This window comes from Nyctibius grandis, chromosome 14 (genome assembly GCF_013368605.1).
Source record: "Nyctibius grandis isolate bNycGra1 chromosome 14, bNycGra1.pri, whole genome shotgun sequence".
Lineage (NCBI taxonomy): Eukaryota > Metazoa > Chordata > Aves > Nyctibiiformes > Nyctibiidae > Nyctibius > Nyctibius grandis.
The window spans coordinates 7,175,013-7,200,466 of record NC_090671.1 but is presented as its reverse complement, the minus strand read 5'-3'; the positions used below and the strand labels follow the sequence as shown (position 1 = coordinate 7,200,466).

The window sequence follows — 25,454 nt, the reverse complement described above, 5'->3', positions numbered from 1 at the left end:
TCCAGACCATGTAGACACCTGCAAACAACATTAATATAAAAGGACACTTTATATTAAGTACTGCAAGGGAAGGAAAATGAACACACTGATGAAGATAAGATTAGGCAGATGATTGTGCGTAGTGAACATATCTTAAACTACGTGGGGAAAAACTGAACAGAAAGCTTAACTTGAAAAATAATATTTTTGTTGTTGAGAAAGTGCAAATTTGACTAGAGAAATTTAAGGAGGAATCAGACAAGAGAGCTCAAAAAAGAATTAGCAGTCTGCAAAACGAACACATAGAATGACGGCAAATACTGTGACAGGCAGTGAAGTTCAGCCCTGGGCTGCGTGGCTGTAAAGAAGATAATGGAAAAAGGACAAGAATGATGGAAGGGATCCTGAAGGGAATTTGATTTTCCAAAGTTGAGTAAGCTTGTGGATCTAGAAGGAATAAATCCACAGTAGAATATATATACACACGTTTATATCTTTGCAAGATTTGCTTCTTTCTAAGTCATACTACAGAAGACGACACAGTAAAACATGGAATTTATTGGGGTTTGACCTTAGTGCTGCTCGAGTCTTTAAGAATTAGCATCTTAATAACTAAATGTGTTGAAAAAGGACAAGTTTCATGTTCCTGTTCGTCTTAGATACTCTCTCTTAGCTGGTGAAAGGTAATGAGACTGAAGACATACAAATACTAGGACAGAAACCAAGCACAAACAATGGGAAAGCAACTATCACACATTTCTCTGGCAATGTAATTAGTTTACGTGCAGTTTTCTAGCTCTAACAGCTATAATTTTCCCTATAAATATGGCATTAGTGTCCTGTACCTCCTGACTTCCGGGAAACACCTGGCTTATACCACTGCGCTATCATTACTTAGGAGATAGCACATCCTGTATCGTAACAGCAAACAACACAACCGCTGCATCTAAGCCCACTGGGGGAAAATGAACAATATTACCAAGCTGCCAAAAACACAAAATACAACTTAACATAAGCCAGTAAAAAAAGAAAGTTAGAAGCAGCCAGAAAGCAGTTATCAAAGAATGACCAGCGACACTGCAACCAAGATGAAACAAGGTATATGATCAGCAATTTCTGACAAGTTCATCTGTTGACTGTTTTTGACAACCATCCTTTTGATGCCAGATTTGATCCCAAATCTGTGCATGAAGCAATTTTTTTTTCTTCCCCTCCTTAAATCCTTTCTCTTCTGTCTGATGAAAGATGTTGCTTTAAGGACATGCTTCTCTCACAATCCCTATGTCCTTATGCGTGGAAGAATAAAGAATTTTGCTATTCTCCAAACACACGCCTAAGCTGATGGCAAGAGCGTTCCTAGGTATAGTTTGATTCTAGAATACAGAACTCCAGCTAGCACTAAAGCTTTCACACAAAATCTAAAAAATTATCACTATGATTTAACTGTGGTTAGCATCCACGTTTCCTTACAGGCTGTTTTAAGTACAATAGAATTCGGAAAAGAAAAAGTAATGCACTTTATAGATTTAGTACAACACATTCTCTAATAACTCATTTCCCAGTCCAACATTGTTATTCTTCCAGACCAGGAGACCCACTGGACAAACTCCTGACAACACATAATCTTTACTAGCACTTCTTCTGTGATAGAAAATACATAAAAATTGACCCCAGCTCCCATCCTTGAAAGTCAAACTCTAAAATTAAGCCCTTTCATCAATGCAAAGACAGAAATCAAAAGCCACCAGGAAACCTACTCAGGAGAAAGATATTTGAAACAGGATCAGCAACTGCTGCCTCCTAGAGACATTGTGCCATTTTGATTTACCACTGTTCAAAAATAATCTTAGTAAAATTTCTCACCTTGAAAAACAGAGAGTCTGCACAAATTGTAGCTTTCCCAAAAAAAGTGCTTTATAAAACTTGGATCTAGATCAGCACCATTTACTGGTTACCCATAATTGCAGTAAATGGTCCTGAACACAAACATAAGTTCAGGAACATGACCTTGCTTCCTCTGAACCAACAAAGAAGGAAGGTAGTTGCACTGGGTTAGTCTTGACTACAGTTTAAAACAAAGAGTCTATCCATCCAAATCCCTACGACATCCTGTAAAGACTAACAGACTGTCAAAATGACACTCGTCATGGCTCAAAGAAAGTCTTTTTATGTGACATAAGAAAATGGGACTAGAGAGAGACAATTAACTGCATCTTTTTATTTTGTAGTATGTAAGTACTATTTGTTACCGCAATGTATTTTGATGTTTAAGATTTGTCACAGAAAACCTAGTATAAAGCAGTAAATTGTTCTACTGGGTCTTAATCATCATGGAATGACTTCATTTAGCAAGCCTCCAAAAAGAAAGGGGAAAAATCTGAACACGTAGGTCTCTCAGAAACATCTTAACAGAATAAACAAAGGGCATTACAACACAATCAACAGGAAGAGCTCTATGTAACACAATACACGGGCTGCAGAGCTCTTAGCTCCAGCGGAAGGAAGCTCTAGTCAACACTGCACAAAATAAGCAAGACCATGCTGCAGTCCAGAAAGATGTCTTAGTGTTATTCTAAAAGTTCAATTATTTTTAACTTAATAAAGTAAGAAAAAGGATAGGAAAATAAAAATCCCAGCTTCATTTTCAAACTTTCATTTAGTATAATACGTAACTTCACTGCCTTCACTTCTACTGTGTTTCCACAGTACACCACGGAACAAAACGAAAAACCATGTCTGATAACAATGTTCTTCAGAATGCTCCAGATAACACAGCATTCTGTCAAGAAAAGATTACAAAACATTCTATTAGCATTACAGATGTTTATTTTATCAGTTATTTGCCTCCTTCCTGATCTTTAACTTATACTGAAAAACTCAAATCAACCAGTATTAGCTTTGTGCTTTTCCTCTGCACAGTAACACTTTGTTTGCCTTAGGATTACCACCACCACCACCACAAAAAAGTGTCAACAAAAATTAATGGCTAAGCAAAATAAATATTGTTAGCGCTTCTTAAAAGACAACCATGTGGAAATTCAAAGTTTACCTTCTAGTTGCACTAGAATAATTCAGGCATCCTAGTAAGCACATTAATATATCTCATTTTTATCTGAAAAAAGTTATCACAAGATCAGTTTTCCACAGTTAAAGTGCATAATAATGATGGTTTGGAAATTACATTTATGAACAAACTTATTAATTCTAATTTTGTTACAAACTGCCCAGCCCCTTCATAGCTATTTTACCATTTTCTTTCTTCATTATCTTTATCCTAAAGCAATTATGTATGTTGTCCAGTGTACGTGCAGACAATTGTTTCAGCCATTAAAGACTATCAGCAATATTGAGGCCAGAGAGAGCTAAGCAGTAACTCCATCATAAAAAGAAACGCAGTTCTATCCAAATTGCTACTAGTACATATAAAGGACAGGGAATTAAAAGTACTGTCTTAAAAATATGGAAACTGGATGGGCCAAAGACACAGAAAGTAAAAGACAAAAAATTTCCCTCTGCCAGAATTCTGCCCTATCAGGGCTAGGAAGACAAAAAGTTGACTGTGGTTGTCACAGAGAACCTTACTGGAGGAAAGGCCTTTAATTTTGAGGGAGAATCATAGACAGCCTAGATAACACTAACCAAACCTTTTAAAAACACAAAAAAGTGGTTAGAAAATTGAAACAGGAAGTTGCACAAAGTAATACAGTTTTACTAGAGATGTGTATTTTAGACAACAAAAATTATAACAGAAAGTTTATTTGAAAGCTCACACAAACTAAATGATCACATCACTGATGATGTGAGGATGAGCACCCAGAATGCAGAAGTGCTTATAAAATTGTGCTTAACTGCAAGGACTCAGAAAAGACCCTCTACCATGAATTCAAGATAACACTCCATTAATGTTAAGAATAACGAACCTGTTGCTTCCTTTTAGTACATCACAGTTATCCCAAGATCGCCAGCTGAATCACTTAAGTTCAGAGAGACAGACACACTAGCGTTTGCGTAAGATACAAACTTTATCAAGCAAAGAAATATTTTCACACATACCAGTCCTGGCTGTTAATGGCATCTCCATATCCTGGTGTGTCAACTACTGTTAACCGCAGTTTCACCCCTCGCTCCTCTATCTCTACTGTAGAAGCTTCGATTTGAACTGTTCTTTCTATTTTTTCTAAAATAAAGGAACACTTTGATTGTTATTATGCCTATCAGTTGCTGCACAAACCTTTGCAAAAGAGAGCAACAAAGGAAGAAATGCAATATGCAGTGTATTGTAACCTACATGATATAAAATATTTTAAAGAAAAAGACAAGCTAGCTAGTCAAAATTTAACACTACCTTTTTGTAAATAAACAAGAAACAATGAACTAAAAAAAAAGGGGATTTACTCATGAAAATGTGCAAAAATAAAATTATAATACTCAGAAGCATGCTAGATTCTTTGTCAAAAGGTATTTACACCTCTAACTAGGATTTAAGGCATTACAGGCAAAAAAACATTAGAGGAAATGGGGATTAGAGCAAAACCACATTCAGGTATATTGACACCTAAAGGTTTGGGGATTTAGGTTTTTTTAATAAAAATTGATGAAGAAACAACAAAAGCTGATTCTTTGAAAGGAAATACAAATGAGAAAATGACAGCTCAAAAAAACATAATTTGGATGATTAAAACACATCTAGACAGTGTGAATAAAGGGTCTCACGAATGAAGCTATCATCAGAATGAAGGAATGTTAACTGAAAGAACATGACATTTCATAGGGTATGTGCTGGAGGAACTGCAAAACCACATTTACCTGCAGCTCCAGGAATATAACGTTCTGGATAAAGATCAGTCAGGAACAGACTGTTAATTAAAGTGGATTTTCCCAAGCCAGACTCACCTACAAAGAAAATAATTCAGGTTATTAAGCATTTTTTTAAAGCACCTCCTCTTTCCCCAAACCCACATTATGGAGGAAAAATAATTTGTTCGTCAGGATCCACCCTAGTTTTTGAGATAAAAACATCAAAGGTTCAGCTAAGCACTTCAAAAACACAGGAAAAACAAGCCTCTAGTGTTTTTATAAATGTTACATGAAAATGCTAAGTTTACTGTAATAGATTTCATAATAAAAGCTGAAAGGTCATACAGCACTGTGACTATAGATCTAGAGATAGTTAGGTTACTTCAGGGAAATAAAAGGGGTGTTTTTTTTCATTTAAACTTACAAAATCAGGAGCTGTAACTCTCCTGTTGAAAATTTCTGAAAGCTTTAAGGTTTTCCTAAGACAGAAATTGAGTCTGGAACACTGTTAGGAGGGAGAACAAATAAGCAATCCCAAACTAACAGTTGAGCTTTGCATCCATATGGTTAGGATACCTATGTCCTATGAAACATGAAACAGAAAATCGTAAGAAAATTACTCAAAATTCACCTAAGAAGTTCCATAATTCTGGAACTTCAGGTCATACAAATTTTGTCCTACATCAAAGTAATAAAATTAAACCTGTAAATGTAATTACTGAATCTAAATTTCAAAGTCACTTTTTTCCTAACACAAGGAATCAGAAGAGGGAGCATTTAGAACAACTGGCCATGTTATTTTAGATGCTACTAACCTAATCTTAAGAGATGGAGAAGTTATCTGTATTTATCATCACAAACTACACGAAAAAAACTCTACATTTATCACAAATTACCTATTTATTTTACAGACATTCTTGAACGCTCTGTCACCAAATAATCCCAAACAGTACTACAGAGCACAGAGAATAAGAAGGAAGTGTTATGCATCTCTTCTCATTTTTATTTTTCAGTAACATGTAATTCCAAGGCTAACTGCTACAAAAGGGTGATAGTACTGTGGACTCCCTTTGCACTTGTAGAACATTAAACTGTTTCAATGCAAGTATAATTCAACATGTCACTTAAAACAGCTTTGTGCCTAAAGGACTTTCCACCAAAGACTCCTACAGGTGCTCATTCACAGAACAGGCAAATTAAAAGTTTAGTTATAATACCAGAGTGAGTCAGTAGAGAACAGCAGAGAACACAAGAATAGCATCACCATTTTTCAGCAGCAAGACATTCACCATGTGCATTCATGCCTTCAGTTGGGGAAATGGGAGTCAAAGAAAGATTAAGCAACTATCCCTACCATCTGATGATGAGTCAGGAATAAAAAATGTCCTGTTGGCTCAAAGTCATCATCTTTAATCACTACAAATACTCCCTCCTACCAAACATGACAAAATAGTAAAAGATTTAATTAGAGAGCGTAGAGAGGTTCACAGCTTTTTCTTCTGTATTACAGTCAATTTCTAAGTACAAAGACATATATGTCTATGTGGAAGAAATTTTTTGTTGTTGTTTAACAGTCAAAAATACTTAAACAAGACACTTACCAACCACCATCAGCGTGAATTCAAAGCCCTTCTTCACAGATTTCCTGTGAACCTGGTTGGGCAGATTAGCGAATCCCACATAACCTGCTGAGTCGGAAAACTGACAAGAAAACAAAAGTTGAGTATAAATGAGATCCCCTTCCCCCTAAAAAGTTGAAAGAGAGTTCAGTTGATTCTATACTATGAAGTGTAGAGGTATATAACGTACATGGAAAAATAGAGAATGAAACAATTTTTTGCTGCTATGGCAAGGCAGACCTTGAAACCGGCTCATTTACCAAGCAGTTGGATATAAATAGAAATCTGGTAAGTACCTTGAGCTACACATAAACAAAAGTCTCTCCTTGGATAAAAAAAAATCTGCAAGCTTGCAAGAACACACTATTATTAATCTTAACCTGTAAACATAGCTAAAAATCCCAAAGATTTTAAACTAGAGGTCAAAAATATCTGTTCAAATTTGGTATCTGCTGCTACTATCTTCTGTAAAAATAAATAATGCCTACACTTACGTGTAGAAAAACAAGAACATTGTATAGTAATGCAGAGATTACCAAGATACAAGCAGAAGATAGATCTCTGTGTGACTGTTAAGGTGTTCACCTATCTTCACAATGTTTAACTTCTAACACAAAAGCAGGAAAAAGAAATGTGCCTGAAAAACTTATCAAAGAGATTTGGGCTATAAAAAGGGCAGTCTGCTTCACCATCTGTTATTAATTGACTGAAAACCTAATAGGAGCCTAAACAAGAACTGCAGCCACTTGATTTAGGGACCTATGAGCTAGCTGGAACCAAATGTTTTCTTCACAGATGAGTTTATAATGAGAACAGTTTTTATACAATGCCATACTTCCAGTGGGGCAGGGGGGGATACAGGGGAAATCACTTAAAAGGCAATTAGTTATTTGCTAACAGTGCTTTTAAAATCTACCCAGATGGGCAAAAACATTGGAAATGAAGGTTTGTAAAATGAAATTTCCTTAGGTAAAGGCACCATTGTAAATGTGTGAGCAAACGCTGAATGTCTGGCAAACATCCGAAAGCCTATTACTAGAATCACATGCAAGCTCTGTTTCTACTAAACAGTTCCTTTTAAGAAACGCATCCGAAGCAATAAGGTATCATTAATTCACTATTTTATCACTTCAGTAAAAACACAAGTATTTTCAGAAGTTGGATAGATTCTAAACAAAAATTTGGCTATGCAGCCATCTCTTTACCTTTACTTTTTCACCGGATTGAGACATGTTTCGTCACTCCAAATTTCAGACACTGTAAAATAAAATTCACAGTGCATGTTAGCTGACTTGAAGATTACATTCATTTTAATTTTGAACTGATCAATTGCATATAATAATCACATTTTATTCTAGTAGAATTAAATGTCACACACAAAGATTACCAGAATAAACAAGACATAATCAAAGTGGCTGCTTTTGTGAAGCTATTCACAGGAAAGAAATTAAACAGGATTATCAAAACCAGAATACTTCATTTAAATACCTAAAAGTTTTAAAACAGAAAGATTCCTAATAAACTTAAAATACTAAAATTCAGTGTCCTTAAAGATCTTTCATCCATCCTATCTTTAAAGAAGCAAAATTATCTATTGAAAGCTAATGTTGAGTACACATGGTACTCCTGATGGAATTTTTCTTTTAAGGTCTCTGGTTCTGTAATTAGCCAATAAAACCTGAAATTCAAATATTCTCTGTTCCCAGCCCCCTATACAGAATAGTATAGGTCCTTTTTCCTACCATTTTCACCCTTTCCACTTAGGAATTACATGTTTCTTAACGATGGCTTACAAATAGGTGAACGTAATCTAACTGTTGTCCAAAAAATTATATTTGAGAATTATGACCACATACATAAAGGCTCCCATGAACAGGACACCTATGGGATTTCCAAGTAAAGGTTATAACATTATTTTCAGTCACTTCAAAGTACTATCGCGGAATGTGAACACCACACCGGACATTGCAGAGCCTTGGCACTTGGCTAACCCACGCTGGACATGAAAACTCACCCGGATCTGAAGGACTACCAAAAAGATTTGTTCTTTAGTTTCAGACACCCAGAACAGCTGGGTTTTGGCAAGCCCTTATCTTTTTACTCAAGGATGTGAGTTGTGCTATAGATTAGTTATCACGGCAATAGCGAGGCCCTTTTACTTAGAGCAGCCACAGAGCACTGACAGGAAAGGCAGAAGTGGCAGGAGCACTTCACAGCTTGCTTTGTTGACAGCGCAGCTCTTGGCCTGGGAAAGCGGGGAAGTGACCTATGCAGGCACCTGTGTGTTCAGACAGAAACGCTTTCCTGTTGGGTAGCGGGAGTCGTTCTAGCAGGATACGGTCCAGTTTCTGACACCGGCAGTTTGACAGTCAAATCCTAGCAGAGAAATACTAAGCTTTGGACTAAAGGAGAAGTCGCAGTTAGCATAATTGCAACTTGGAGTTTTAAAGAAAACATGTCTTCAGCATTTCATTTGCCCTGAGGCAGGCATTTCAAATCCTGGCAGCTGGGTAGACAGACACCAGCCACCCTGTAAGCAAGGAAAGTTTTTTTTTCCCTCTTCCAACTACTTTTCCCCCCATACCCAGTTCATTTGCTCACTAGTGACAGGCTAATACATCCACTGCCTGGAAAATAGGGAGGTCCTGATCCTAATCATCTTACGACTGCCTCTAATTGGGTATTCCTCAAAACAGCCTGGGAAACTTCCTTTAAGAATGGTTTTGAAAAAGCAGAGCTTATTTTTCTTTGACCAACATGTAAGGGCTCCGTCCAGCCTCCAGCCAACCACTGTTACAGATCCCTAAAGACAGTCACAGCCTCACTGACTGATGTAACTCACTGCTCTGTCCCATATCTTCTTTCTACTTTTGGAAACTTCTGTTGTCACCTTTTGTCTATAAAATCAGTAACATAATTCAAGAGTTTAGAAAAGTCCATAAATAGTCAACGTGCTAATGCAGACACACCTTCTGGCCCATTTCTCACAGTAATGCCAGATGAGAAGTCACCCAGACCAGCTGCCTACAGTTAAAGGTGAGAAGGGGGAAAAATTCAGATTTAAATAAGTATGGCAAATTCTCTAATTACTTCTGCTTTAAACTGACAGTATAGTTACATCCATTGTAGCATTACCCAAGCTGCTTGATTAAAAAGTAGAAAAGCCAAAATTGTCAACTGATCATGACACATCTGGCTTCAAAATCAGTCTCTCATCTCATAAAAAGCTAAATTTACAATAAATTGATCCACAAACATGACTTGCAAAGCCTGTTTCCTACCAGGCAAACTGCATTCACCTTGTGTCTCACTCTGACCAAAAAGTTGCTGTAGCCAAAGCTGCAGGACAGCTGCTCTGATCACATCATGCCTGCAGTGCACGCTTAAATGGCTGTGTACAACAAGCATCCTATTAGTTATTTCCCACTGTATTTTGTTAGAATAGAAATATGCTAACCAAAAGTTAGCTGAAGGGGAAAAAAAAAAAAAAAAAAAAAAGAGATAAAACTGTTGTTCCACAACCCCCAAAAAAGGCACTGAGGTTCAAACGAATCCTCAGTTACTCAGCCTCAACACATTTTACAATTCATAATGCTGCCCTCGTGAGGTTTCCTAGGAAATTATTCAACCAACCAACTTCCCCAGATGACCATGAGCCATCTTCCTGAAGCTTTACCATATCATTACAAATCAAACCCTTAGATTTAGCAGAACACCGTACGTTACATCTTCTTACACCACCAAATAACCGCAGTGCTTGCAGCATTGCTTACAAGCAATAACTTGTCAATGGACCAGACTACACTATGCATCAATGACTGCTGAAATCCTGAAGCCTGTCTGCATACAGCTGAGCCAAACACTTAACACTGACAACACTCTGGACAGTCCCACATGGGAAATTGTAACATTTCATTTTTCACCAGTTTTCCATAATAAAATTTAAAAAATTAACAACTAAGGCAAAACAGAGCAAGCCACAGCTGTTCTGTTTTCTTTAGATTTTCAAAGGACTATTTCAATCATTATGAGATGAGCAAAGCAGCACATGCAAAATATTTCAAAGAGAAAGGAACAGATAAGATACAATTGCATTAACTGGCAAAAAGCAGTGAAACTTTAGTTGTAAATAATTGTGGGCCCCATTTAGCAGGTCTAGCAGAAAAAGGGGACACTATGCTACAGTATCGGAATGTCCAAATGAGTTTCTGAACAGCAGATAACGTAACGAAGTTTCATTTCAGATCCCAACAAATTCCTGTCCTAAACAATGTGCTGTTGGGCAATCGAAGGGAGCAGATTACCGCTAAGTTCAGTTACACTTGCCTCCTCTGCAAATACAGGGGCCTGGAACATGCCATCCTACTGCCTTCTGCTAAGAAAAGTATTCCAGTGAAAGAGAGAGGAAGGAAAATGGGTCATTTCCTTTGTTCCTGTCAGGATGCAAGAAGTAAACTGTTAGGAACAGGCAGGCTGGGAGCTTCTTAAAAGAAACTAGCACAAGGAAAACGCTACAAAAAATGGACAAAGAGTGTTTCCATATAAGGATATTAAATAACATTTTGAAATAATCACTTTAGAGCGACCTTAACAACCATCTCTACAAGCAGAACAGCCCTCCTAATTTATCAAATGAGGCCTCTTTCTTTCCATCTAAGATTATATAACTCTGATACTTTTAAAAAAGTATTTAATAACCTAATAAGGAACCACAGAAAGCAGGAAAGACTTAAGTAGGTTTCCAAGTGCTGGAAATGGTCTCAACACCACTAGCATTCTGAAGTCACATTTTCAGACTTAAAGCAGACAGAGAAACACCAAGAGTATCCCAGTAAAATAACAATATTTGTTGCTTTTCACAAGAGAGCTACACAAACCAACAAAGAAATGCCAGTCAAGTACTGAGGCACATAAATAAATAATTTTTTAAAAAGATTTAGAACTTCTTGAAGTGTCTTGCATACAGAGAAACAAGGAAGTTACGTGAAAATTTAAAAGTTCTTCACTGTATTCCAAACTGGATATAGGTGATTCAAATTCAAAGCAGTTAACTTTTTTTTTGTAGCTTACACTATCAAAGTTGTATGAATCACCCAATTCTATCAAACAACGGTGGGTCCAGCAGAGCCTGTTCTCTGTGTCATGCTTTGTTCATAGCACGTCCTCACCTCTGCCTGGAAACCCCCGCCCAGAAGCTCCCAGGGAGAAGCTTCATTCCCTCTTTATCAACAAGCCCAGACGATTCCATTTCCCTCATTAGAAACAGATGTTACCAAGTGAAGGAATCCTCTTTTACACATTAATAATTGAATACATTTCTCAGTTGCTCTTATTCAGGAAAATGTATCACTTCCACCAAATACAGAATTTAACAGCAAATGCAACAACAACAACTAAAAAACCCAGCTATAGCACCTGCAGGTGGACCGAGTGAAGTGTGAGCCACTGCTTTGTCTTTGAATCAGTATTCAGTGTTCACAAGTTTTACAGACTTCATTTTGATAATGTATTTGAAACAATGACACACAATATATATTATTGTTGGGAATGCACTGCTGTTCATCAAAACTAGACACATTTCTGTGTCTTCAGTGCACAGCAAAGGGAGACAAGGACTAAGGAAGTAAGAAAGAAGATTCATGTATGAGCACTGTTCTTCAAAGGAAAAGGTCTTTGAAGAATGCTTCATGCTCTAGAAGGCATGAATCTAGAGCTCTAATCCTAAATACTTTATTTCAAGTTCCACCATTTCAATGTTAACATACTACTCTAGGCAACTTACTTTCTTAACTGTTATTTCAATTAATACAGTTACTTAAAAAGCACGAAGGAGGCAGTGATACCATTCACATTAACGATGAGTCTTAGTGATTATGTGCTTCCTACCCAAGCAGCTTTCAACAGTATTTTTCCAAAGTTACCATATCAGAGAAAAATACTGTAAAACAGACCTGTAAACGTGAAAAGCAGGGGCTTTATTTAAATTAAAAAGCTAAACATATTAGCCATGATCCCTCATCAGGATATTGGCAGCTCTGCCTCGCACTCACGAAGGTTAACTATAATTGCATACGTACCAGCAACACACAGCAAACAGTGATAAGTCAGTGTTTTAAATCACTTCCAAATCACGCCCAAGTCCCACGATACCATGCAGTCTCTAACCTGCATGTGAACAATAATTTAACACCTAAAAACCCCAGAAGTGTAAAGCACTTATTCGGTCTGTTGCCAAATGAGGTCCGCACCGCTCCGTGCGGCGGTGGGCTCTGCCCTCTCCCGCAGCACCCCCCGGTTCCTCGCAGGAGGCCACGCTCAGTGCTGCAGCTTTGAAAACATCTGAGGAATGCCCAGCGGAGACAGAACTTCCTGTCCCATCCTCGCCCCGCATCTCCGGCTACGTTATGCCGGGCAGACCCCGGCAGCACAGAGGCCTTGTCCACACCTCAGCAGTAACGCACGCCTTGCTTTAAACACAAGTAAACGTGTGTGTAAAACGGCCCACGACCCGACTGCCGGGTTCCGTGGGTTCTGCCCCGATACGCTTCTCCCCTCCCCACATATCAGCTTCAAACACCTCGCCCCGGGCAGAGGAGGGAGGCCGGAGCCAGGCCGTGGGCCCGTGCGTGGAGCACACGCCGCCGCGGGCGAGCTCCGGGGCCTGGGCCGGGCCGGCGCCGAGCCCGTACCGCCGCCCCGCTGGCGGCTGCAGACAGGGCCGGGCTGGGCCCGGCTGCGGGGCGCGGACACTGGCCAGGCGAAGCGGTGTGCGGGACGAAAGCGCCCACCCGCCCGCCGGAGGACGCGGCCCGGCCCCCGGCGCTTACCTGAGACCGCGGCCGCCTCCGCCGGTGCGCTGGCTGCCAGGCCGCGATCCGCCACCTCGCCCCGACGAGCCCTCCCGCATCCCACAAGCCACCGCGGCCGAGCGCCTACCTACGTTCCGCACAACTCTATGGTCTAGGCTGCTTCCCAGGATAGCAACGGGGCGCGGCTCCGGAACGAGCGAGAGGAGGGATAGAGCGGCTCCGCCCGCCTGCCTGAGTGGCAGCGAGGGGAGCCGGCCCGCACCGCGCGGGCGGGCGGCGGGGCGTTGCCATGGCGACCGCCCGTCCCGCAGGAGCCGCCGGCCCGATCGGGTGGCGGCCGCGGTGCGGGAGCTGTGGCCGCTGTGCGGGAGCCGCGGCCGCACGCGTGGGCCCGGCACACGGCCGCCGGGAGCGGGGCGGCTCAGCGGCGGGTGCTTTTCCCCCGGGGCGTCCCGTAGCTGGGTCACTAACAGCTAACGTGGTCCCGGCGGGACGGGTGGGCGAGCGCTCCCCTCCCCGGGATCCCTAGGGATCATTCCCTCGGGAGGGAACGGGGCCACCGCGCTGCAGCCCGCTGATGTCCCCGGGGATTCCGCACCCCGAGCCGGCCTCCTCCTGCTGTGGCCCTGAGCGCCCTGCTCCACCATACGGAGCATCCCCTGCTCCTGCTGGCTTCCCACGGGAAAAAAACGTGGGAGAAAGGCTCGTGGGACAGGGCCAGCCCTCACGGAGGTCGCTGCGCTCCGCCTACACGGCACGGTGGCCAGTGCTATGGTGGTAACAACTTCGCAATGGTACAAGCCTGCCTTACCGACCCGACTTCACATCCCGCCAGCAGCACACCTGGGCACCTGTCTTGTGCAAACAGTCTTGGTCTGGAGCTATGCACACGAGTTAGCCTTCAGGAGCAACACACAGGCGGAGCCCATTCTGCTTCAAATATCCCCTTCTCAAATTGTTTAATTCTTATTTCCTACCATACTGTTGAGCTTTCAGATTGCCTCCTCCTACAGCAGGTTTTAGCAATATTCCTCACAGTGGAAAAGCTTTTAGTATGGTAGGTGTCATAGCCAGGGGGAAATCTAGCTTAAACTTTATACTGTTTGACTGTAATGGAGTATGTAATATAAACCTGTTTGGATTTCAGCTGCTCATCCACACATGAAGCAAATTTCTCTCCCAAACATTGTGCAAAAAACCCAATGTACTCGTTTTACCTACACTGTCGCTGTCTTCTCTTTCATCACGGCATTCCCTCTGGTTAAGTGAGAGCCATTTTGCCTTGGTCAGTGCCATCGATAAAGGAGAGAGTAGGATTCTCGATGACAAGTTCACTGAGGTATCAGGAACTCCAGCAGACATAAACCTAGAGTGTAAATGATACCTGCAGTCAGATTACAGAACCAGATCAGTTTCTCTTGGTGAAACTGTTACATAGCTCAAACACTCAATACAACGATGACAAGATTAAAACACAGTATCCGCAGTTCAGGGCAGGCTTTTTCCAATCTTCCAGCTGCAAGGAGTGGGTTCAGGAAAGTCCCTAGTAATCCATTCGAACATTTTGCAGAGGGCAGTTTGTACGTGCGATCTATCAGATGATAATCTTTTGACTTACAATTTTGAATACCAAGAAGCACATTTCTATTTTGTCTGCATCTCCATCCGTTAAGCAAACAGGGTTGCAGCTCACAACAGGAAAATGTGGAAGTGAAACAAATGCTGCTGAAGGCAGACTGGCATTATTTGCGAACTCACATTGTGCTCGTATTATCAACCGAGCACTGATGTGATCTGAGTAAGAACAAGATAAAAGCCAATGAAAGCTCAACCAAGTTCCGTTTCCTAGGACAAAGTGTGATGTTATAACACAAAGCACTGTTATACACTGCTTTCTTGGAGGAGTTAAAAGATGGCATTTCGTTCTTCTTTAGAAATTAAGATCTTATTTTAAATTATTTCATTGATATCCATATAGGTGTTTTGTACTATCACCAAAGGAAAAACAGGGGCAATTTTTCTTTCTTTCACTAAATTAGAACACTGTGATGCACACAATATTTTACATACATAAATTAATACTACAAATAACTATTTAGCACTTGAAGAAATTACAAGAGATTAGCATGGACAATGCCAGACTATAGACTTGCATCAACACAGAGTCTAGTGGAAGTTAGTGCTTTCCCATGACTGTCACTCCTTTCCTTTGGCAGGTTTTAGTGCAATGGGTGAAACATTCTCCAGAAATTCCAAATGTCTCATTACTGAGGCATACCAATCATTTTCCCAAGTCATGGCTGAATCAGACGGCTGACCAACTGTCATACAAAATGTTCAGGGAAGTCACAATCCTCCCAAAACAGTCCCATTATGCCAGAGAGTAACATAAGGAAGGGCACTTCGGGTAAGAATAAAGGTCAGTTCTAGCCAGGGCCCTACCTCTGCAGTGCCCAGTAGCAGATGCTTAGGAAAAGATAAAAGCAGCACCGTGTCTGTATATCCTCCCAGCTTCCGGCAATCTGGAGCTCAGCAGCTTCCTGAACCAGAAGTTTTATCTCGATAGTTTTCTCTTCCATGAATTTTTCTTGTTGCTTTTTGAACCCATCTCAACTTTTGGCGTTAAGAGCATCCTGTGACAAGGAGTTTTACAGTCTATTATGCACTTGGTGAAAATGTACTTTTGTTACTTTTGAAACCTGTTATGAGTCTTGTTATGAAACTGCAGTATGCAGGATCACCGGGCAGCCGAACAGGAACTATTTACTGCATGTAACTGAGGAATGCTGTGTTGCAAAAAACTACAGAGAATGCATGGCCACAAAACACGTACTGCAAATTTGTTATTTCTCACACTGGTATTAGCAGAGGTGTAAGCAGACGAAATTGTTGTATTGAAGAATACTGTTCCTCTTAAATGGTTAAATAGTCTAGAAATGTTAATGCAGTGAACGGCAGTCTGACTGTGAATCACTCATTCCCATAATTATTATTTCTGAAAGAATTTTGTTTTATTCTTCCCTTGGAAGCTCAAATGCCTTTTACTAAAGTTCCTGATACATCTAGGTTTACATTCTCAAAAGCACAATTAGAGTCCTTCCTTGAATTCAAATCTTAACTTTGTGTGGAGTCACGTCTTAGCAAGTTAGAAATACCTCATCCATTCAGCAAAAGACATTATGTATTTTTTTGTTCTGCTCCTTAACAGAGAAAATGGTATGATACTGATTATAATAAAATAAATACCACCATATAACTGAAAACTAAATTGAGTTTTGATAGATGAAACAACCCCATGTACCTTGGCTTTATTTCTATTAAATTAAAACACAACAGAAGATACACTGCTTAGACAAAACAAAACTGTCTCTTTTCAGTCATGAGATCCCTTTTAACTTTATTTTTTTTTCAATTGCATCTGTTCCTCACATAGCTGAATATTTGGAATCTGAGCCTAAAAATATGAGTGATTGCTGTAATGGCTATGCTATAAGAGCAATTCATGGAGATACTGACCCACTACTGTAAGCCACTGAGCATCTTGAACTCTCACAATCTTCCCTGGAGATAAAATTACTCAAGTCCTGATTAAACAACTTATTCTTAAGCATATGCATAAATCCTTTTCATTTCCATAAGATTCAAGTCTGTGTTTGATTCAGAATACTTGTATATGCTTTGCTAAATTATATACATGGCTCCAGGACGAAAGCTTTTAGATATAAATATGCAAGAGCTGCACAATGGGGGTGACATTCTCTTTTAAAGGATTACCAGAGAAAAAAGTACTTTGAACATGACTAGTGTGAATGTCAGACACTGCAATTTAGATATTTCCTGGGCTAATTTTCAGTATTTGGGTGTGGTGATAGACAGAAATTTAAGGGCAAACTTCCCATTCTCTGTTAGTATTTGGTAAATCGGTGATTTGATCAAAATACCCTTCTGTGTAGTGCTTTATTTATGGAATCACTAATGGGGTGAACCATTCCAACATCTCAAATTTTCTGTGTTTTTGCAGACGTGCTGCATCAGGAATTGAAAATATCAGGTCCACTGAAAGCTGGACTCACTGCTGAGCCCTTTTAAAGTGTGCAGCTCAGAGCTGCAGCTCTGGCAGTATACAAACAGCAAGCCAGTATTGGTGGATGCACCAGGATTTATGGACACAAGCTACTTTACAAGTTACTTAGTAATACACAAGAAAATCTGCAACAGATTAAGTATTTTTCTTTGTTGCAAAAAAGCTAAATGCATTTTTAATGACACACTATGGGAAATGAAGGTTGTGTGTGAATTACAGCAGTCTCAGAGGAATAGAAGTGTTCCTTTTGCATTTACAAGCACACACAAGCTCACCTTTTCAAGATGCTAATTATGGCAACAAAGCCGCAATCAGAAGAACCTAACATTTTCTCTGGAACAAGAGAGATTTTGCCTCTTTTCACCAATAACAGCCATCCTTTCCTCTTTCTGGAAACCAGCTTCACTTCTAAGAAGGAAATCAGAACTGAGAAAACAGATGCATGCTATTCCCAAAGACAGGGCTTGCCTCAGACGTACCTTGTTAAGAATAGGGACAGCACTGCTGAGAATTAATCACTCTCATAATCAGAGCAGGTGTCCCAAACCTCTCACTTGTTCTCAGGAACCCAGATTTCCTGGGACACTAGAGAAATGTAGCACATTTCCCACCACTAGCCCTGAACAGTTTTCAGTAACTTCATAGTCGTGTCTTTATTAATTACTTTCAACATCTGCAATGTATATTTAAAACAATGGCATTTGTCCTTGCTGACGCTGTTCTGTAATTTCCAAAGAATTACATGGGAAAGAGATCTACCAGGAACCTGGTACATCACAATCTGTGGAAGGAGGCTAACTTTGGAAGAGGACAAAATTAAACTACAGTTCTCCTGATAGGAAATACGCCATAGATTGGACCCTTAGGCATGAAACAATGTATATTTCCTATAGCTTTCCCCCTGTCCAATATAGGGGAACTATATTCCCCCCTGTCCTATAGCTTTCCCCCCTCTGCCTGTCCAAGCTTTAATACATTCTGAAGAGCTGTCCACAGCATTAAAGAGAAGTATTTGAAGTGACATGGCCTAAGTGTATATTCAGTTTGGTCTCTTGGCAAGTGGGATGATCAGGCTGTTTAGATGCTCATCTACAGATGCGACATTCCCAGGCTTTGGGAAAGAGCCATCATTCACCATATGAACTGCCCTGAAATGCCATTAACATGGGGTTATGGTTGTCCAGTGACACCACAGTATCCTCTCAAAAGCCAAATTCAGAAAACAAGCTGCTAAAGAGTCAGGTGCACAGCAGCTCACCAGTGCAGCCCAGCTGGTCCTGACAGCAGTGACTGGAAATATTCCCATCAGGGGGGTGCTTTAATAAGACATAGAGACATGAAGATCAATTCCCACCAAGGGGAAGTTTCAAACCAGAGGTTTGTGTGTAGAGGAATTCAAGCAGGGAGGCGTGGAACTCAGTTCTAATTATGGTTTAGCACAATCGATTTCCTCATTCTGTGAGGAAAGGCTCATAACCCTGTCTCAGTATTCCCACCGTGTGTTGCCCAGCCAGAACCCTCAGCTCCTGGCTCCCTGGCAGCACCAGTGGGCAGTCCACCAGAAAAAGCCCAGGCAGAGGGTGTGTGTAAAGTGCAGAGACTGATACAGGGCTAGGGCAACTTTGTTTGGAAAGGGATATACAGCAGCAAGTACATGAAGGCTGGAAGCAGATTTGTAACCTCTTTCACTGTTTTTCCAACTACATATATCTGTTTCCTTCCTTTCTTTTACGTGAGTCTTGTCACATCACCACCGAGGGGGAGGAGTAGCGTGGGCATCCATTTCTCAATCCTGAAGGACAGCAGCAACACTTGTACTAAAAAAGGTGTTGGATCCTACGTCATTAGCACCAGTCACTGAGTCCCTCTTACAAAATTCTGGTGTGGCTTTTAAATCATTGCTTCTCTTTGCTCAAAAGATGAACTAAGAGGGGAAGTGAAAATTTCTTGTTAACCACTTCAGCTTGTTTCCAAAAGAAATGGTCTTGAGATAAAACCTATGGTGAAATTGTGCATTTTCATTTTGTAATAACCTGCTCATTTGACAAGGACTCATTCCTACGTGCCAGTCTTTTGATGTGTCACACTGGTCTGAAGACGTGTTGGCACTGCTGACATGCAGGGACTTCATGGAGGCCTGTCTTACTGTGGAAGACAGTATGTGCACTCAAGCTCCAACTAAATCTCTTCTCTTGGGAAAAACAGTTGCATTTTAAAGGCTAATTCAGAAAGGAGTAATCTTCACTGAGGAAACTCAAGCTTTCTAAGTAAAGAACAGCCCCTGCCTAACACCTCCGTATTTGTAAATCTCCTTGCCTTTATTTCAGCACTAATTAGAAGACAAAATAGGGCACAAAATCTATCTCTAACAGGATTCCTGATTCTTCACCTTTGCTTATGTCTGATCCAAAAGTTATGGTAAACTGTCTTGAGATCACTGGGCTTTTAATTCATCTTTTGACTTGTACTCTGTCCTGTTCACACAAATACTTGGTTTGTGCATAAGCTTGATGCCAAATGTCATTTTCTTCTCTGTCTTCCAGATGCTTAACATTTTAGGGATGACAGGAGCAGAAGCACATAGGTAAGGGACATTCCACAACTTATAAACCAGTCATGCTCTGCAGACTACATTTCAGGTCCCAAAAGGCAAATCTATGTAAACATTGCTGGTGGGATGCTTTGGGGCTGAGCAAAGCCTTAGGGAGACTGGAGGGCTGGGCACAGCAGTTCTTCTGTGCCATGGTACAGGGCTCATACACCAGGACAAGCAATGCTGGTAAGAGCCTGGACCCCCCCTTAGCAGCCCTCCTGGTAACTCTGTGCCTGGTATTTGTCCTGATTATGTCAGGAAGAGTGAGAACACAATCACCTCTAATCCCAAAGCCCCTCTTGCTATAGTATGGCTTCTGTGCAATTGTTCTCAGCTTGAATACCACTTCCGCCCATTTTCACAGGCTGCAAAGCCCCCTGATGTATCCCCCTTAGAATAACTTAATAAATACATAGCTGGAGCTGCAATAGATGTAATGACATTAACGGTCATTTGTTAATGAGTTACTTTGCTGCAAGAACACCATGCCTTTGAATTGAAAAGAATACAGACTTTACCAGCAAGGATTCAATTTATTAAGTAGTGATTTCTTTACTGAACGTCCCAAGAAAAACATCATGCTGGTTTGTGTTTCCTCTTAAGAAATTAGAACATTTTCATTTCTGGAAGTTAAAATTAATTCCTGGTGTTGTGACAGTAACACCATCAGAAGCCACAATGTGCTGAAGCTGACAGGGTCCTCAGGCCCCCAGCAGCTGTGTCACTCAGGTTACCAGTAAGTCAAGTAAGCAGACCAGTGAGCACCTTGTGCTGATGGGCTCTTAAGGGTAGTCTGTGCCACAAGTGCTCACTTTCAGGATCAGGGAACAGAGTAATTAAAAATGGAGGTTGTTGCCAGTAGCCAGGATAAAAGCTAATATTTGGGGTAAGGAAAAGAAACAAGCAAAGGTGAAACACCAGGAATGGAAATGCTTCTAAGCAGAAAGGTTGGTTTACCCTGTGATTATTAAGCATGTATTTCCCTGGAGAAATAATTGTCTTGGATTAAGTGATTTGTAGGAATCAGTTGCTCGGTAACAGGTAGCAAGGGAAGGTGGGGCAAGGGCTGCAGCGGTAACACAAGCCGTGCGCTGGTTTCCCGTCTCAGGCCGAAGCCCTGGGCAGCTGTGCAGGCCCCGTGAGTGCCTCCCGGCCGGCACAGGAGCACACACAAGCCATTTATCGGAGGAAATTCAGAGTTCCGTGCTCCCGGGCAAGTGGCAAGGGTGGGGCTTTCCTGTGCTTACAGGCTAAGATAACTGGCATTTCTCCCCCCTTTTTTAATTGTTCTTCTGTGCTGTTTTCTATATAATCATTATTATCATCATAAATACAGATGTTATTCAGTTTCAGCCTGTGTTCTGGGTTTCTTCCTGTTCACCTCTGAGATATCTCTTTCTCTGTGGCTGGTTCTTTTGCACATTCTCCTCTCCCTGACATCAGGGACTTTTCTGAGTGATTGCAAGCAGCCCCAGTTTGACAGAGTGCACAGCCCCAGTCACACATTCCACCTGGACTTGCACATTGGAATTCACAGTTTTAAATAATTGAAGTAAACTGTATGTATTTCATATACAGCTGGAAGAGGAGATAACTCCTCTTAACTCCGTTTACCAGGCAGCCTCTGTTAGGAAGACATTTTCCATGCTAGAAATGTTTACAGCTCCTGAGGAAGAGATAATCAATGGGAGGCTGCGGTCATCATGTGTCAGCATGTCTATACCATGATGCCTCACAAGCTGCTGATGTTCTTCTGTTTCTTTTTTGGGTGTCTTGTGGCTAAAGTTTGTCTCCTGGTTGGAAAAAAAGAAGTGAAAGGCCACATCCAGTGTGCTGTGACCTTGTTGCCATCCTCCTGTTTCCAGCGCTCGGGTCCTCTGCAGAAGAGTCATCAGTGCCACAGGTCAGGATGTAAGCAGGGCATTACTCAGTGTTAACCCATCAGTCACATCCTCAGCTGTCGATGCATATGATTCCTTTAACCTTTGCTTATCATTTCTTCTGCCACTTCTGTTTCACACATGGACTTTTCCATTCATATTAGTCAATATTTCCATCACAAACCTCTGCATGCCGTAATACATGCTGTAAATTACTGTACAACAGAGAAAACAGCTTACATAGAGGCAGGAAACGTGTTATGCTCAACTCTGTGATCTCCACTACACTAGAAGGATACTTTGGGCTAACAGAAACCAAACCTAGCCAAACCAGTTCAAAAGTCAGTCTGAACATAACTTTCAATTTTGTCCAAAACATTTAAACTTATTTAATGTAAACCAAAACAATCCTGGTTTAAATCAAAACAAGCCTTTCTCAGGGCACCCAGTGGAAAGCTGCTGGAGCGCAGCTCCTTGTGAGTGCTGTGAGGCAGCTGGTGAGGTCTGTTCTCGTTCTACTGCAACTGTAACAGCAGCATTTGCATCACCACCACTCGCTGCATCTGCCAGCCTGCGAGCTGCTGATGGCCTGCAGCGGTTGAACCAAGGTTTCTTTGCAAGAACAATCCAAGACACCAGTGGTCCATGAAGAGACTGTAGCAATTACGATGTCTGCATGGCCTGATGATGAAACCTCTTGCAAATACTCTTTTTGATACAGCATTTAACTCATTGATACACCATAAAGATTTGAAATGTACTTGAGCAATTAAAACAGTAAAGTGAAGTTTGAAATCTTTGTGGCAACATATTTAAACAGGATTTCTTGCTCTTGGCTCCAGTACCAAAACAGAGTTCCATGCCTGGTGTAAGCTAACAGCAATTATTCTTCCTGGACGGAATTAAGAATCTGTCTGTTGGTACTGACAGAAGATGTGCAGATCCCACATTCAAAGCTCTTCCATTTTCAGGGTGGTTCCTAAGGCGTTTGATGGTGTTTGCTTACACTTTTGCCTGTGTCAATGTGCAAGAGAGAGATGTGCAGGTCGGTCAGTACGCTCAGTCTTTTGGGAAATGATCAATTAGGCTCTGATAATCAGGACGTCCATGCTGCTGTATGCCTGCATCGGCAAGACCTCTCCGAAGGTCTGGCTGTGGACTTTATCAGTAAATAGGAAATACACAGATAACGGCACTAAAAGGAAGATGTCTGAGCGGCTGAAATCCGGGAGCAGATTCCTCCAGCCCCACGCTTTCCCGGGAGCGGGCAGCGTCCCTGCCGCCTCCTCCCGGAGCAGGGTGCCGGGGCGGGCACAGGGACGTTTTCCCGGCTCCGGCGGGAGCCCCTCGGCAGCCGGCGGCGAGCAGCGGGGGAGCACCGCGCCCCCGGCCCCGGCCCCGGCCCCGCGGGCGGTGCTGCCGCCCACCAGCGCCCGCCCGGGTCCCCCCTCCGCGGGAAAGGGCCGGGCCAGGCGGAGGCAGGGCGGTGGGAGGGCGCCCTGCGGCTCCTCATATAGCGCTGCCCGGTGGCGGCGGGGCTCGGAGCCGGCTCGGCAGCCGCCCGGGGGCGAGTGCAGCAGACCCGCCGCACCGTCCTTTCTCCGGAGGCTTTGGTGGGGGGCGGCAGCAGCATGACTTCGGCGGCGCTGGAGATTCTGGGGCTGGGGCTGGGCATCCTGGGCTGGGTAGGGGTGATCCTGGCCTGCGGGCTGCCCATGTGGCAGGTGTCGGCTTTCATCGACGTGAACATCGTGGTGGCGCAGACCATCTGGGAAGGGCTGTGGATGAGCTGCGTGGTGCAGAGCACGGGGCAGATGCAGTGCAAGGTGTACGACTCCATCCTGGCGCTGAAGCCCGAGGTGCAGGCGGGCCGGGCGCTCACCGTCATCGTGGCGCTGCTGGGGCTGGTGGCGCTCATGGTGACCGTGGTGGGCGCGCAGTGCACCAACTGCATCCGGCCCGGCAAGATGAAGTCCCGCATCGTGATCGCCGGCGGGGCCATCTACGTCCTCTGCGGGGTCCTGGTCCTCGTCCCGCTCTGCTGGTTCGCCAACATCGTCATCAGCGACTTCTACGACCCCGCCGTGCCGCCGTCCCAGAAGCGGGAGATGGGGGCCGCGCTCTACATCGGCTGGGCGGCCACGGCCCTGCTGCTCTTCGGGGGCTGCCTCATCTGTTGCTGCTCCTGCTCCCAGCGCGACGAGACCTCCTTCCCCGTCAAATACTCGGCGCCGCGGCGACCCACCTCCAACGGCGAGTACGACAAGAAGAACTACGTCTGAGCGGGGCTGCCCCGCTGCCCCGGCCCTGCGGGGACACGGACGGCTGCGACGGCACCGCGCCGGGAGCTGAGCCCCAGCGCTCCCCTGCCTAGAGTCTCTCCTTAACGGGGACCCCCGTGAAGCGGCAGCCCTAGGCAGGGCAGCGCCCCGCTGCCCGCCAGCCCGGCTCCCCGGCGGGTCTGGCCGCTCCGCTGCGGGCAGCGCCGCGCTCGGCGCCGCCGGGGACCCGGTACTGACCGCCGGCCCGCGGTGCCGGGGCGAGCAAAGCCCTCCCCGGCCGCACAGCGCAGCCGAGCCAGCTTCCCCCCGGCCCGGGGCGGCGGGGGGCACCGAGGAGCCCTGGCGGCATCTGCCGGGACGCCCCGTCCGGGCTCCGCCGCCGCCCGCCCGGCTGCCGCCGCAGCTCCCGGACCTTCCCGGCGTTACCGTGAGAGACTTGTGAGTACTTTACCGCCCGGTCGTGCTGCTGGTGCCTCCGGGCACCACCTGGCTGACGAGACCGGGCCGTCGGGTGTGCACTGTCGCCGAGGAGAAGCGTCCCTTCTTCGTCGTCTCTCCTGAAAACCGGCATCTGGCGGTTCCCGCTGGGACTTTCACTGATTGGGGTTTTTTTTGTTCTTTTTCTATTTGGGCAACTAAACTAGGGATTCTGTCTAACTCGTGACACTAACCTTGGTCCTTAATCCCTTAGGCAAGTAACCGTTTGGAGAAGTGTATTTGATTTTCTTCAGTTGTTCTAGTCCCTCAGAGAAGTGCATTGGTCTGTGTGTCTTTGAGACCTTTGAAAGAGATTTCAGGTAGTTGCTGTTATTTAATGGAGTACAAACCAGATTATACTAGGTTGCCCCTTGAGGTTCTTCATCCCTTCTTCATCGGCTTCTGTTCTGTGTTTACTTGAATATGAACTCATTGCCAGAATTGTTAGAGAACTAGATTCAGAGACCCAGGAGATTTTTGTGTGTCCTGGCTCCAGCGGGGCATCCCTCTGCATCCTCTCATCTGCACTACAGGAGACTGGAAACACAGAAATTGCCCCGGATATTGGTGGCTGGGGTACGGACAGCTTTCACGGCCTTCTTGCCAAGCCCCGCTTGCTGCCAATTTTGAACTGTGTGTTCAGTTGGACATGCACTTGGTTGGCTCCCCACCATAAGTTTGTTAACACATGCTTCCCTTCATTTACCAAATCAGGCAAAGAAATTGCTAGAAGAATTTTACCAAATATCTTGACTGAGACTTTATGTGAGCTAATCAGGAGATGAGAAGTCTTGGCTCTCAGAGCTCTCAGCTCCTCCGTATTGCCCTGGTAGCACTGTGCAGACTGCAAGGAAGATGCTCTGGGCAGCATAACTCATTTTCTGAGCTCAACACCTGCTGAGCTTTGCCACAGCCTGGAATATTAGCGTACACC

At 43.2% G+C, this 25,454-nt stretch overlaps 2 protein-coding genes across 4 annotated transcripts in view; one reads left to right on the top strand and one right to left on the bottom strand.

Annotated features, from left to right (window-relative positions):
- The window catches only part of LOC137670132 (septin-2), a 38,685-nt gene extending 25,372 nt beyond the window's left edge, over positions 1-13,313 (bottom strand). For 2 of the 3 annotated variants that reach the window (XM_068412782.1, XM_068412783.1), the window contains exons 1-5: positions 13,223-13,313; positions 7,601-7,652; positions 6,378-6,477; positions 4,786-4,872; positions 4,033-4,156 (exon numbers count right to left, since the gene is read on the bottom strand). In XM_068412782.1, the coding sequence (XP_068268883.1) occupies positions 4,033-4,156; positions 4,786-4,872; positions 6,378-6,477; positions 7,601-7,627 (338 nt within the window). In that variant the 5' untranslated portion in view covers positions 7,628-7,652; positions 13,223-13,313. Of the gene's footprint in view, positions 1-4,032; positions 4,157-4,785; positions 4,873-6,377; positions 6,478-6,931; positions 6,987-7,600; positions 7,653-13,222 lie in introns of those variants that run through there. The other variant, XM_068412784.1, reaches the window with a different exon arrangement.
- A 10,002-nt stretch (positions 13,314-23,315) lies between these two features.
- Positions 23,316-24,193, top strand: CLDN5 (claudin 5). Its single transcript, XM_068412786.1, has one exon. The coding sequence runs from the start codon at positions 23,393-23,395 to the stop codon at positions 24,041-24,043; it is 651 nt and encodes a 216-aa protein (XP_068268887.1). The 5' UTR covers positions 23,316-23,392; the 3' UTR covers positions 24,044-24,193.
- Positions 24,194-25,454: the final 1,261 nt, after the last annotated feature.

What these genes read in the sequence shown, in the direction of transcription:
- CLDN5 (XM_068412786.1), top strand. Translation starts at nt 23,393, where the DNA reads ATGACTTCGGCGGCGCTGGAGATTCTGGGGCTGGGGCTGGGCATCCTG.